The 16010-nt window shown below is 34.8% G+C and overlaps 1 protein-coding gene across 1 annotated transcript; it reads right to left on the reverse strand.

Moving 5' to 3' along the window:
* Positions 1 to 8246: 8246 nt before the first annotated feature.
* On the reverse strand, positions 8247 to 12886 carry LOC143628880 (transcription factor bHLH68-like). Its single transcript, XM_077098335.1, has 9 exons — positions 12512 to 12886; positions 11990 to 12320; positions 11800 to 11874; positions 11453 to 11518; positions 10158 to 10223; positions 9396 to 9458; positions 9083 to 9130; positions 8909 to 8956; positions 8247 to 8575 (listed from the first exon to the last, which is right to left on the reverse strand). The coding sequence occupies exons 1-9, from the start codon at positions 12742 to 12744 to the stop codon at positions 8441 to 8443; spliced, it is 1065 nt and encodes a 354-aa protein (XP_076954450.1). The 5' UTR covers positions 12745 to 12886; the 3' UTR covers positions 8247 to 8440.
* Between the last annotated feature and the right edge of the window lie 3124 nt (positions 12887 to 16010).

Here is a 16010-nt window from a genome sequence, read left to right on the forward strand (position 1 = left end):
AAGAAAAGTCAGGCCAGATGTTCTGTTAGATAGAGTACTTGTGTAAAGATGTAACGGAAATTTATGGAGGAACTATTATGAGAAAGATCATAGGCACATGTGTTGTAAAGTTGTGCACTATAATAAGTTATGGTGGAATACTAAAAATCCTCAGGGATGTTACAATAGTTTGAAATGCTCCATTGGAAAGGAAGAACAAACTACAATGAACCCCTTAACACATGTTCCTGAAACATCCTGAGAAAGCAATGCAAGCTGAATGATAATTCCCTGACTAATCCACTCCGAATACTTGCTTCTGATTTGTAACAACTACATAACTGAAAAACTCGCCTTATGTTAAGAAAATCATAACTCGACACAGTGAACCTATTTCAGGACGAGATAACCATTCCACCTCTTATCTCTAGAGAGTTGTGTATGAAACTTTAGAGCCCGGGCAGACCTGAATACGATCTACTATCCTCTAGCAAACAAACAAACCAAATAAACTATTCAAACATTAGAGGAAACTTGCATCGGTATTATATACTAGTTTAATCCTCGTGCACTAACAGTTATTATAGTAATATTATACAAGCGGTTTTATACTACATTATACGAGCAAAAATATAATTCGCCACCTTATTAAATTGAAAACTGGCGACACTTAAAATACAAAATCCGAATTGATTTCCGGAACCAAAGATAAAGCTCATATTATTAAAAACAGACTAGCAGCCGCCTAAGGCTAAAGGGGTATCCCCCCCCCCCCCCCCCTTTAAGTAAATTTTATTATATATTAATTTCTAAGATATTTTCACATATCATTTTCATAATTCTGGAGATTTCTAGCTATGTTCTTCAGCAAACCTTCAAAACCCTAGGTATTTTCATTATTTTCATAATTTTTAACTTGTTTTAATTAGGTTTAATATCATATAAACATAGTTTAATTGCTAAAAATCATTGCTAACAATGAAAAAAATCCTAAAAATGGTCCAAAAACATGTTTTGATCATACACATGGTTAGGAATAAGAATCATACTCTTTTTTGGCTATAAACACGAATTAGAGGGGTTGAAACGACGTTTTTACGGTTCAAAAGTTTGGTTCAATACCCTACCTGAAACCCTAAGTTTCCAGGTTTCCATATTGACTAAACACGCTTTGTTTGTGATATAGGATCTGTACCTAGCTTGCATAGAAGCACAAGAACCTAAGAACTTGATTAGAAGGGCGAAAACGAACCAAAACCGCGAAGGTAATACCGAATAACCCGCTTACGAGCAGTTTCGGTTAAGGTTGTGATGTGCATATTGTTAGGTCATGAAATTTTGCAGGGACATCAGGGAACATATCATTAAGTCCCTATCCAAATTTGGTAATTTTTCGACCATCCAAAAATATTTGGTAAATTTATTACCGGTTTGGGGCATTTATTTGGGAAAAATACTTAAAATGCTTTAAAATTTTTAAATTTTGCGGGGAAATCAGATTTGGTATATTATGATTACATATGAAATTTGGGATCATTTAGAAAACTCTAAGTATGTTTTGTGCATTCGCGTTTATTTGAATTTTCATAGTCGTTTTTTGCTCGAAGAGGATATTTGGAAATGTTGTTAGATTTTGGAATTTTTCCATGTTGTTTTGGGATGTATTCTAGTGACTCATAAATTTTGGCCAACTTTTCAGAAATCATTTGGAATAAACGGACGATTTTCGTGCTAAATATAACAGATATAATGGTTTTTTATAAATTAATAAATCAATAAATAATTCCAAAAATATTTTTATAAACTCTACATATTCTAATTGATAAGTGGCTAAATTTTCATAATTTAATGATTAACGTATAATTAATTGTGCTAATTTGAAAATTAAACAAATTCAATTCTGATAAAAGCTGACAAGTTCGTGATTAACTAACCTGCTGGAATATCAGAACACGTGATCAAAAATCATATTTTTTGATTAATTAATAAAAATTGAACTTTTTATGAGAAATCCGGATAATTTGGATAGATTGTGCGCATGTTTTTCTCATATTAAACTGAATTAACGGAAACGAGCCCCTTAGTGAATCCAGACCCCCAACGTGTGATCTTTCTTTGTAACTAAATCATTTTATCAACCAACACGTTTACCCAAGCTTACCTCCCCATAATTTTTTTTGAAAACGAATAAACGAACAACTTGGCCCAGCTGCTGAAACGGGGAAACTGAGCCAAGTTTGGTTTTAAGTATTAGACATTGAGCTACCTCATAAGCTAAGCCTACTGACACTTTCAAGGTATAACAGTTATATTCAGATTAGCTATGTAGCCCAGTCTAGTATAATGATTAAATTAATATTAAAATATTAATATTATCATAATATTCATTATATGGACTAGTGATACGAGTCAAACGAACCACAAGCTGTATACTGAATCCCGATTAAACCGTGATTTTCATGACCGCATTTTTTGAACTACTTTACAAACTTTTGGGGTGAAAAGAATGTTTGCTGATATCTATATACATATCTGAAACCTATGATGATGTGAATTATCTAGGTGCTAACACATGAAATTCCCCACTAACACAGTGATTAACTTCGAGCTGGTGGATTGTGAATACTACTATTGGTTTGACAAACCCAGGCTGGGCCAGCACGGTTTGCTGAGACATTTTACCGTTTGCACATGTCCATAATCCTACAAACCAGCTATGTAGTATTAGGCATGGCTACTTGGGGCATATTGTGGGTAGAAAGAGAGCCACAGTGGTTGATTGCGCGTGGGAAATGGAGGCACGCAGCACGTACAAACAGTCCAAGCTTCACTGTAGCTTAGCATAATTACATCACATATACATATACATAGATACATATTTGTGTATATACAAACTATGATTTGTGATTACGCGTACTTGTTTTCTTGAAACTCGTGAAACTCACCAACTCGTGTAGTTGACCAATTTACACGTATTTTTCAAGTGTGGTACCGAAGTTAGAAAATCCTTGATATTGTTCTATCTGTTACTGAATGCGGTCGATGCGGTGTGAATAGACGCAAGGTTACTAGTACAAATAGAATAGCTTAACGAGCATATTTGGTTGTAACATCTAGTTTGTAAAAAAAGATAGATCAATGTAATATATTGTAAACTAGTTTGTAATGTTTCTTTATAAACAATGTTGTTGACGCCAGAGGTGTCTGTTACATTCCCGTTTTACGCTTCCGCATTGTGCTAGTCGAGGTGTGACATGCTTTCTCTAATTAAAGCGGCATTATAAGTTCTATAGTTTTCAACTTTATCGATGCATATTTGAGAACATAAATGTGTGTGTACCTCAAGAATGCCAGGAGTGTTTTGGCTGTTTCCTGATGTAGAGCTTGATGAAGCTTGATCTCCATTCACAAATGTCATCCCAGCAAAGATCAACGAGTTTATCAACTCGCAAAATTAACCCTCCCAATCTGTCTCACCAGTTTCCGTAGATTGTGTGATTAGAGCCCGTGAGTTTGAGTTCCCTTGGTCAGAGTTCCCTTGACCGATCTTTAGAACCCCTATACCGGATGAACTTCTTTAACCAATTGGTATTTTGTCACTCATGCTTTCCACATCACTGTCTAACACATCAACAATCTTCATACCACCAGCAGGCTATCGTGGGTTCGTGCATTCTCTTGCAAAATGCCCCATCTCATTACAATTGTAAAAGCGGAGCTTGTCTTTGTAAAACCCGTGTTTGCTGTCAGAAACCTTGAAGTTGTTCTTCCCATACTTCTTCATGAAGTTTGTGGCCCTATGAAAAGTCATGGCCATATGGTACTTGATATCCAACTTCTCAAGTCTTTCTCATTGATTTTTGGAAGATCTCATTGTTAGAAAGATGGGGGAAACAAAGCCTTAAGAACTTGCTCAACAACTTGGTTAACTGCATCTTAAAAGGAGTTAGTTTTTGACGATCATGACGGGCTCAAAATGATTTGAAGGCATTGTTCTGTTCAGGCTGAGAAGTAAACATTTTCACCCCATTAATTGGACAAACAGTTGGATGAGACTTACTGAGGAAAGCTATGCTGATTCCTCAACCCGTAGAGACCCGAGCATGGTTAAGAGAACTGACATGGTTGTTCATTCTAAGCTTGTCATCCATCTCAAATGACTTGATGGTGGAGGTCAAGTCAGATAAGGTTGTAGTGTTCAGATTAGTTGTCCTCTTGATAGTAGTAGCACTACTGTTCCATGTGTAGGGAAATGTGTTTAGCAATTTCTTGTTGATCTTTAACATGTTATAGATGATACCAACACTTCTCATCTTGGTATTCTAGGCTTCAAATCTTTGGATAAGAGTTGTAACTGTTTCTACTTGAATATGATTAAACATGTTGAACTCTCCATTCAACATCTCCTTTCTGCTTTACCTCATATCCAAATTACCTCTAAACGTCTCAACCAAAGCATCCCAAAGGCCTTTTAGCAGTTGTGCATTCTCTTAGTGTTTGAGTGGTATCAGTTGACAAGCACACACTGAGTACGCCATAAGGCTTTTCATCATCAAGTATCAACTGCTTATCATTATCAGTGTAACTCTTAATAGGAATATCAACTGGTTCATCAGCAGAATCTGTGGTAGGCTTGTGAGGTCCATTCTCAATGGATCTAAGTAGTAAAAAGTCATTTCACATAGTTCTTAAATCTCCATTTGAATTCTTCAAAGTTACTTTCAAATGTTAATAGTTTAGATGATTTGGTTGTAGTTCCAGCCTCATTTTCAAACATTAAGTAGTTCTTTAACAATTCAGAATCATGAGACATCTTATAAACAGATTATCAAATCAAACAGTCCTGAAAAGACAACAAATTCTGTTGAAAGCACTAAGTATAAGCGAATCACACAAAACGATGCAATGCGATTTGTTTGAAAAATGCGATTAGTTTTCAAGAGAATGGGATGAGATTGGTTTCAGGAATGCGATGTTCCGAAGATTGGCTATGTGAACAGTAATGCGATGCGATTCGTTCCAGGTATACGATGCTATTAGTTTTAAATGCGATTAGAAACCGAAATGCGATGCGATTGAGATTAAAATGCGAAGATTGAGATTCCAAATGCGATGCGATTCAGAATCTTAAAAGCAATGTGAATTGAATCTTATGCGATCAAATGGTTCCCAGTTGCGATGCAATTGAAATCTAGAGAAAATCAAATCGCTTAGCAGGTTATTTGGGTACGAATTCAAGTATAATCACCCCTTTTCATGAATTTTTAGCTTCAAACACTTCAACAAAGCCGAAGAACACTTGAACACACTTAAACACAATTCTCAAACACTAAGACAAGACCAAAATCCAAGGTTGTGAACCAAGCATCAATAATAGATCCGAAAGCTCTGATACCTATTGTAGGTCCTATAACCGGTATAAAACAACAAGTTCTTGAATCAATCTCACTTGCAGGCCAATCGAGACCTAGAAATTGAGTGTGTTTGGCTACTAGCCAAAGTAGAAAGAAAAAAAGATAAGGTAGAGAGAGAGAGAGAGTGTGTGAGATGATGAGAATTGTTTTTTTTTACAAAAGGTTAACATGTGCATGGGCATGCTTTACCTATTTATAGGTAGAAGCATGCCATGCCTTCTTCTATTATTTCATTGGCCTATAATGTACTTAGTTTACATGAGACAAGCCTAAACATATGAATATAAATACGAAAGCTAATTAAATACACCGTGAATGTACGACTGAACAACTACAAGACTTAACAAAACAAAGTGGGCTCCACAAGATTTTACTTAGGCTATTTTTTTTTTCATATACTTTATTTTAGATACATAACATTGCTACTAATACTTACTTTGTGTATTGGTAAATTGGAAAAGCTTAGCAACGAAGATGTTCGAGGTTAAAGTCTTGGATTAGTCATTTATGAACAAAGATGTTATTTAAAAAATAAGAACAACACTAAAAATTGTGAAGTAACTTGTTTCTAGCACATAGGTGAACCGACAACCCTAATAGCTAGTTGATATTTAAACATGTCTAGCTACATGGTGTTAAAAGTTTTATTTTGGGACAAATTTTCTGCTGGTGTTTTATTTTAAATAAACAAATGTAAAAGTTGGGTGTTGCAAATACGGATTGGAATTTAAAGATTGGCTCATTGTATGCTAACTTTGTGTACATTGCAGAGAAAGATAATTTAGTTTGAGAATGATAAAAGAACATGTCGTGTGCGTCTTGAACTAAAAGTCTCTTGATATGTGTTATGCAAATGTGGAAAGTCATTGTCAATACTTCTTGATGAAGCACGAAATCCTGGCCAAAACTTGTCACAAATTAAAGTTAAAATACAAAAAAATCAAGAACAACACTCAAAATGAGAAGCAAAAGAATACGTGTTGTATAAAAGTCATTTGGATTTTGATTATACAATCTAGAGACAATTATAGATAAGAATAATGTTAGGTTGTTTGTTTTTTGTCTAAAGATCTTCTTGGTCTTTTATGTCTGGGCCGTGTAGACCACGCGCAGATCTTTAGGCTTGCAGATTTTTGTTTTTTTGAAGACATTTCATTAAAAACCGTATTCGCGCCCTCTTATCCTAGAAGACATAGGCCTTCCTCTTCTCACATATTCTAACTTCTTCCATCTTTTTCATTTATCAGCTCTCTCAAACTCTAGACAACCCCTTCTTCAACCCTCAACTCCCGTCACCCCCTCCACCTCCACCTCCGATTCCGCTGCCACCACAAAGCTCCACGCCGCCGTCGCCGTCCTCCACCTCCGGCCAGCCACCGCTGCTCGTCCGCTTCCTACGTTGCCCTTCGCCAGAAGTCAGTTTGTCATTCTTTGAGAGAAAACTAGATTTTAGAGTAAAGTAGTTGTAACTTTTAAGCACTATATAGTTTTTATGTTTATAAACTGATTTTATGGAAAGACCATTGGATGGGTGTTAGATAACTTCAATTGTGATGAAGAGGCGTTAAATAATGTTTTTAAAGGTGAATTTGGTCAAAAAATAACCAATATCAAATTAGTTGGATTCTATGACACACCAGGTGTTTGCTAAAATGCCTTATTGAAATGTTATGTATATTTTCATGAAATTTGTGGAGCTTAATCTGAACAAAGTTTATTACATTTTAAAAGTATATGATTTATAGTAAAAACCTAGTATTATTTTGACTTAGAAAAAGTTTTTGCTTTGGATCGAGATTGGATTAAAAGTGGAAGTTAAGTGCTCGGACTTGGCTATCAATAATAACTGAGTACGTGTAGTCTTTAATTAGAAGACAAGTTGTTGTAAAAGTTAAACGTTGTGTTAAGGCTAATTTATTTAATAATAACAACTGAGTACGTGTTGTCTTTAATTAGAAGACAAGTTGTTGTAAAAGTTAAACGTTGTGCTCGGTTAATAGAATTTAGTTTTATGCTATTGGAAAGTAAAGAAATTATTGGGACAGCATTTTTCGCACCGAATAAATAATAAAAATGGTTATTTAATTTGAGGTGTTTCAATTTCCATTAAGAATTTATGTTTTATTTTATCAGTCTACTTATATATTCTTGTATGTCTCAAAGGTTTATATATCGAGTTATATGGATAACTTTCTTTTTATTTGAAAAGCGTCTGTCTCAATGATATTGGTGGCTCTTCGAAAGAGTCATAACACTTACCATACCCTTTTATCCAAGTTTGAGTCTTCATTAAAGTTAGATAAAGAGTGCATATGAGTCAGAATTCGAACTTGAGACTTGTCAAAAGGGAAACCTCCTTACCATCTTGCCAAAGTGGTGATGGCTATGGATAATTTTGTTGACATATTACTTTTGTGATAGAACAGCGGGACCAAGCACCGACTTCTTACCGAATTTCTTGGCTTTTTTCGTGATGTAAGGAGACATTGAGTTGGCCCATTAGAATTGCCGTGGTCTTAAGTAGAAAACTGTGCTTTTAATGGAAACGTGAATTTTAGTGTGGGAAACATGATATTTAGCTGAAAATATTAACCCTATGTATACTTTTTGTTTCATTATCGTCTCTAATGTGTTTAGAAAAAGTTGGAGTAACATATATAAGTAAACAACAGTAACTGTTTGCGGTTTAACTATGCTAGAATATCACTTAAAAGAAATCCAACATGATATGAACTAGCCGACGATGATCGAATAATACCAACAGTAAACGATAAATAAGTGCATAAAAATTATATAGATAGATAGATAGATAGATAGTTGTAAAGACTTTTCCCTCAAAGCCTCTAACATAAGTTTTGTTTTTTGGTCAGTAGATCATATTGTAACCCACCAAGAACATGCATAGCATCATGAGCAATCAGCCTTGGAAGTATTTCTAAGCAGAGTGACTGCTCATGATGTTATCTCATTTCTTGACAGGAACTTGTTCAACATGTGCGAAAAACATAACTGAGGCCCCTTGAACGTTGCTACAACTTTTGATTCGTTCATCGAAACCCTCCGTTAAGAGCTGGAGTCCAATAATCCGCTCCATTGTCGCTCCCAACTTGCATCGTGCATGAAACCGGAACTAGACATAGTCCCCTACTTCTCAAATCCTTCTTTGGTTCTTCTTGAGAATCCTACATTTTGTTAAATTATTTATCCATTATTAGAACCAAATTTAATATTGCAAATCAAAATTCCTACAAGTATGTCCATTTTTATCATCATTTGTAAAATTTGCATGTCAACTTTTTTTTTTTTTTTTTTTTTGTAGAACCTGTTACTTTAAAACTCACAGGACCTTCCAATAGCCGATTACTGACTGACAAGTGACAAGATCGGTAAAAGTGCAAAAATCACAAGTTGTGTTTGGCAAGTGGAATCATTTAACCTTTTCATGTCTCAAAAGATAATGGATATGATCAAGCTAAAACTAGATTAAAATATAAATAAGCAAAATAAAAATATACCTTCTCACGAACAGATGCTTTCATCTTCATGCAGCTATCATTCAGAAGCTGTTTAAGTACAAGATGAGCATAATTAACAACTTGATTACAATAATATGTGTCAGCTTTCTGTTGAAATAAATGTGATTGGAAAAGCTAATTGTTCAGAGGGTATAAAGGTGGTTGAAAATATACCTGACCAGGATCTTCAGGAAATAAACAGTTTCTCTCTCCTTGTTGAACCTAAAGATTAAAAGATTATTTAAATAACTAAAATATTGTTTCATTAATATAACATAGATCCTTTTACAACTTCCGCACATGCGTATATGTGAACAGTCACATGCATTGCGGCAGAGTGAGAAAACTGAAAAGGTGTCAATTATGTCCGTGATTTGATGCTTAATTAATTAAACTGGGAAGATGAATGAAATGTATTCATTTACATATACATAAAGGTGTGTACGTGTGCTTAATTCTGAGTGTGAAGTAAAGTGTATGAACTTACATAATGTTGTTGGTTTCTCATGTTTCCTGCAGATCCACTGCCCAGGTATGGTAAGCTGAGGGCCTAAACCATAAAAGGGCGTCAATAAACTCCAAATTTAAATCCGAAAATTAGTAGCGTTCGTTCGCTTAGCTCAAATGGGTCTCACCGAAAGCAGCCTCTCTATCCTTATAGGGTAGAGGTAAGGCTGTCTACATCTTACCCTCCTCAGACCCTACCATAGCTTTGCTATTGGTGGGATATACTGAGTACGATGATGATGATGATGATGATGATGATCATTTTATTGGTTATGGTGTTTCTATAACGAATAAGAACTACCAATTATTTCACTAGGCTTAAATGAATTAGGCATATCATTTTCAAGAAAACCAAAAATTTTGAACAAAATATTCTAAGCCCAACAACACTATCATATTTGATAAATCTGTCTAGATTTCACGAATGCTAAAAGTATAGTGTTTAACGACACGTACTTAATATTTTTAAAAAGAAAGTAATGTTATTATATGGGCAGAGGGAATCGCTTATAGAATTTGAATACAAAAAAATGGCATAAAGAAATGTTTTAATATGCGAAAGAGGCACAGTACATTTATTTAAGATTATAAAAAATGAAAAAATAGTGTTGAAGGAATATTAAGTGAAGCTTTTAGCTGCTGTGTATGTGTTTGCTAGTGGCATGACTGTCCCTCATGGTAGTTTGTGAAAGATATATAAAAGAAGGGAGAAGAAGAAGAGAAGAAAGGGATGTAGCATCACCTCAATTTGACTCTGAAGGAATCTTATATAACCAATAGCTTCTAAAAGCACTGAAGCTGTGTCAGTCTGCAATAAATTAATAAAATGGAAATGGAATTCAATATAAAGATTTTATAAGTATTTTAAAAAATTATTTTAAGGAATCTTATATAATCAATGGCTTCTAATGTTTACGTTCTTCTATTCATACATCTAACATAAGAACATTACTATTAAGCATTCAAATATGAGACTTGAATTATGGTCTCTAGATTATGGTGAAAAAGTTTACACAATAAAGACATGAATATTGCAGTATATAAAGTTTTTTAAAGCTGAAACCATCATGATCTTAAAAAAGAAATCATGATTTAGTAGCACCTATCAATATTTCTAGAGAGAGAGTTTTGAAAATTAATTGTTCTCATTTTCTATAATGTCTTTATGATCCAAAAAAAAAATCATGAAAAAATAATAATTCGTTGCAAATGTGTTTGAAAAGGTAATACTTTTAATGAACTTTACATTTCTTATACAATTACTTTAATAATTAATTTTTTTTACAAAACTAGTGTCACTTGTTTTTATCTCATTAATGTTTATGAAAAGTATATTAAAAATGGAACACACACATATATATATATATATATTGTATTTTAACGATTTATGTTTTAATAACTGAAACAGGCTTATAAAAACCTCTTAAGTGATTTTGATTTTTAATTTCATGGATTAAAAATTGAAATAGACGACCTGATTTCAGCGACACTGGCATCGAATATTTCAGGGGCTTTTATGTAAACAAAATAGTTTTCTCACACGTTTTGCTTTTGACATCTAATAAAAACTCAATGTTATTTACATTTCCAAACATAGTATTTATGAACAAGATGGAAACTGCTTATTCCGAACTTAAGATAACATCTCTACTTCGTTAATCTTGTTCGCAAATCCGATTACTCATAGTCATACTTTCAACGACTAAATCACTGACAGAAATATGTCGGTAAAGGCCTTTAACTCGAATTTTGAACCAAGATAAGTAGACCATCATAGAAAATATGGAAAAAGAAATAAAGAAAGGAAGGCATCGATCTCAATTTTTTATATCAAATACTATTTTTTTATGTTGTTTTAAAATACATTGAAGGGATTTGAAGTTATTTTGATACATTGTTATCTTATTTTCAGTTGACATGACCACCAATTATTATTCCTTGCAAAAACCAAAAGGAATTTTGTAATATCATCTTCTTGTTTCAACTTTTTCTTGATGTCTGACATAAATCTTCAATTCACATGCTTAATTACCATACCTTTCCAAAGGGAGAAACAAGCTGGTGAAGTGCTGTTATTCTGTCCCCTAATTTTTCTTTCCTCACCTGTTTTTAATAACACAAACAAGGAGAAGAATCAAAATGGTAAATTGTATTTTTGCAATGATTAACATACATATCTTTTTTAAAAATTATATATTTTTAATACTATTTATCCCCTCTTTGTGTGGATATAAGAATAGATGAACTAAGAATCATCATGCCATGAACAAATGGACAATCAAGAAGGACAACAGTATCTTCCAAAAAGTACGTATTTCTGTATTTGGGGTTTCTTTCCTGTGCTTTTGTGTTACGAAAAATAAGATCTGAATCATCCAAATTACCTTGAAGGTGGATAGATTTGAAGAAGGTTGAACTTTAGCCTTCTTGGATGCCCCACCTGTAGCAGTGCTATTGCACTTCATATATTGAAAAAGGAAACAAAATTGATAAGTTAAGTAAACAACCAAATAAATGTTTTTGTAGATAAAAGAGACATGTGACCATCCATAAAATATGATATTCCATGTATACCTCGGATGTGCGATCTGGTGGAGGATGCCGCCCGTCTGTCTTTTTATTAACAGTGTTCGCGAAATCAAGCATATGATTATTACTCAAGCTAGAGATGCAAGAACTTGGAGATGAAACTGGGATCATTTGATTGGACCAATTACTTTGTTTAACACGAAGAAAGTCGAGGTTATCATGTCCATAAGACGATCCGTAACTTAGCAAGTTCTCTTGCTTGACTGTAGAGTTATGATGATGATTATGTAGAAGCATTTCTTCCCAATTCTCCAATTTCTTTGCTTGTTGCATCTGACTCAAAGTTGGTTTGTCATCTTCACCGGCTAATCCACTCCTATTCATGTTTAAACAAAGATTCAAATATTAGGCCATAGATGCATGTGTGTTTGATATATCTTTTATGTTTTACATGAAGAAGCTAGCACAAAAGACATGATATATCAGCAAACCCATGTACCCTTGAAAATTAAAGGTGTTTTCAAATCATAGTAATAACCTAAAACGTAAGAAAAAGAGAGGTTTTACATAAGTAACTGGCTTAAGGAGTCTGGATAGTCTTGATTATCATGCCATGGAAGCGGTGAAGATAGTGATGGTGGTGGTGGTGGTGGAGCATACTGGTGAGGAAAGACAGATGGGTGAGAAGGTGTTGATTGTTGAGAAGGTCTGGTGGTAGCCATCATGCTCCAAAAGCTGTTCGGGCCGCCAGCAAGCATTTGTTGCACCGGGGAACTTTGCAATACATTTCCTCTATTCATTTGTAACAAACATACAAAAGACTAACTTTCCCTTGTTGCTTTAATACCCCCTATCTCTCTATTTGTTTTTTCTTGAATCTCCCCCAAGCTAACACCCTTGTCTTTGTAGAAACTTTGAGAGGTCTTCCAAGACTTATAAGAGAGAGAGAGAGAGAGAGAGAGAGAGAATGATGGAGTATTGAGAACCTTTTTTATGTTTGTATTCCTCTACTTTCTCTCCTTTCTTTATTAGCTTTCTCTGTTCTTCATTCTTTTATTTGTTTTAAATGTTTTTACTTTTTTTCTTTGCTTTTGCTTTACCATCAAAGGGGCAGCATCAAAAAGGAGGTGTCAATTCTATATCAATATATATTTAGAAACTAAAAGAAAACAAAATATTGTTCTCTCTTTCACCCTCGTCATTTAATGTAAATGACACCTCCCTATAATACACTACAAAATAAATAAAAATTACCGACGGTTCATTCCTTTTATGAAAATCCTCTCTCTAAACAAGTTATTTTGAGGTAAAATACATGAATCTGATTACTGAGCCACATTATTATAGACTATGTTAGAACCCGTGTGACGGGTTGATCGAAAATATAATAAAACAAAATTAAAAAAAACATATACATAATAAGATAGATAATGGGTTTATATATATAAATAATTATACTACTTTAAGTAAACAAATAAATTACATTCTCTAAATATTTTCTTGATTTTGATTTACAGTAATCGAAACATATTTATCGAAAAATTTTAATGTATATCAATTAAATTTAAATAAAACTACTTACAATTATATTGAACTATACATGAACACAAGCCGGTCATTTAAAATTACTTACAATTAGTTGTATGATAATGATGATATAAAGTTGCATTCTGATGTGCAGACAGCTAAGATATTTGGGAGAGGTTTTTCTTTTTGTTATCACAACCTATTTTCTTATCCTTCGGTTTTCCTTTAAGATAAATAAACTTTAAAAAATATATATAATACAATATATTAGTGATAGTAACATGGTCAGTTAAAAAAAATGAAACTTACAATTTGTGGTCAATCTTTGTTGTGTAGAGACTAATTTTCATTGGTGATACCTATATAAAATAATAAAAAATTAAAGATAATATTAGATAGAGATTGTTAGGGCACGGATTTTCAGTATCCTCAGCAAAGGTTATGTTCAGAGCAGATTCAGGATGCGGTATTCTCCAAGGTAACAAGTATCCTAATTACATTATATAACTAACACGATCTTTGCTACTTTCCATGTTTACTAGGTCAAAGACGGTTGCCATGATCTCCCCAAGATTCGCACTTGCTGTTATTAGAGCGTGGCCAATAAGGAAATGTGTTGATTAACAGATTTAACGGCTAATTGGAATCATTCCAAAGTTTCCTAAATTATAGGCCATATTGTTAGCTTTTTATTTTTGTATAAATAGAGCTCAAAACCGGATCATAACACATACTCTAGACACACGAGACTTACTAGTACTCGCATTCTCTGTAATCACGATCAAGTTTGAGCTCCACCATTGTAATCACCTTTGTTATTAATAAACCGGTGGTGATAATTTTCACCGCCCGGGGTTTTTTGCTTGTTATCCTTAAGGATAACGGGTTTTTTCCTCGCAACAAATCCTTGTGTTCAAGCACTTTTACTTTCACTTTATACAAGCACCTAGTCCCGATTACTAATTATGGTTACGAAATTACCATTGTCAATTTTTGACCAAAACAATTTGGCGCCCACCGTGGGGCAATCGGTGCTTCAATCCATTAATTCCGTTTATTCCATTCACCTCCATTCTTTTTACAATGGCCTCACAACAAAAAACCAGTTCAGTCTCTGCTCCAGTGGTTACTACAGATACAAGTGTCAACCCAGGACCTCCACCACTGCCGAAGAAAAACACTCAGCCCAGAGGAGAAATTCCACCATTCATAAGGTCCTCCACACGGATAGACCCGGTTATTTCTAACAATGAATTTTTGCTTTGATGAAGCATGTCACAACGCACATTGGAGCAGCAAGAGAAGACCAACTCAAGGCTATTCAATGAGATTGAAGAATCAAGAAGAAACCAGGGCACCCCAATCATGCCCAGGGTCCTTGATTTTGATTCTCCAGGATCTTCTATCCTTCAGAATCCCGAACCCTTGGGGACACAATCAGCAAGGATTCCACCACAGCAGCAATCAGGATACTGGGGAGCTTTCCTTCGGTACCTCGGAGTTACCCCGGGACCAACGAGGCCTGGGTCCGTCGGCATGCAAGCCTCACTCAACCATGCTAGCCGGCATATTTTCATCAGAATCCCCCTACGATGTCCTCAGAAGTGCATGTTGGAGATGACATCCCTATGCAGGCACCAACTTATCCTGAGGATACTATCAATGGAGCAATTAATCATTCTGGCTCAGGATACCAAAGACCTTACCAGAATCTTGTAACAGTTTACTTAATCCTAATTTATACAATAACCATGGATCTGTGCAGGATAAGGGGATATCTCCTGATATAGCCAGGAGTTACAAAAAATGAAGGATATGATCTCTAGTATCCCCGGGATAATCAGTCCCATAGCTGAAGTCCCCGGCGGGCAGTCATAAAACTTTCCAGGTTCACTTGGCCCATATGCGACGTGGAGATCCCCAGGAAATTCCAGACGCCTAACATGAAACTTTATGACAGCACTACAGATTATGAGGAGCATGTGGCTCAATACAGGGAAAGGATGGAGGTCAACCCTATTCCCGCGGAAATCAAAGAAGCCAGTCTATGTAAAGGGTTTGGTTCAACACTAACAGGGCCGCCCTCAAATGGTTATTAAGTATTCCTTCCAATACTATCACTTCTTTCGCTCATTTAATTAACTTGTTTAATAACCAATTTTCTTGTAGTAGATCTTTTGAGAAAATGATAGATGATTTATATAGAATTGTTCAGCATAACAATGAATCCCTAAGGGATTACATAATCAGATTTAGCAGGGAAGCTTTGGAAATCCCCAACCTCGACATGGCAGCTGTTGTTGAAGCCTTCAAGATGGGACTTAGGAAGGATTCTCCTTTCTATGATGACATCGTCATGACTCCATGCAGGAATCTTGACGAAGTCAGAAACAGGGCACTAAGATACATTCGGCTGGAGGATGACAAGAAGGCTCATGGAAACTTGCTTATCCCGAAATACGAGTCCTACCACGACTCTCCACAAAAGTTTCTTCAGACCGAAGCCTTATTCCAAGCAGGATAATCCCAGGATCAACGA

This window comes from Bidens hawaiensis, unplaced genomic scaffold, assembly GCF_021521415.1.
Source record: "Bidens hawaiensis isolate Kalapana, Puna unplaced genomic scaffold, B.hawaiensis_p1.1 tig00005080_1, whole genome shotgun sequence".
In the NCBI taxonomy this organism is placed as follows: domain Eukaryota; kingdom Viridiplantae; phylum Streptophyta; class Magnoliopsida; order Asterales; family Asteraceae; genus Bidens; species Bidens hawaiensis.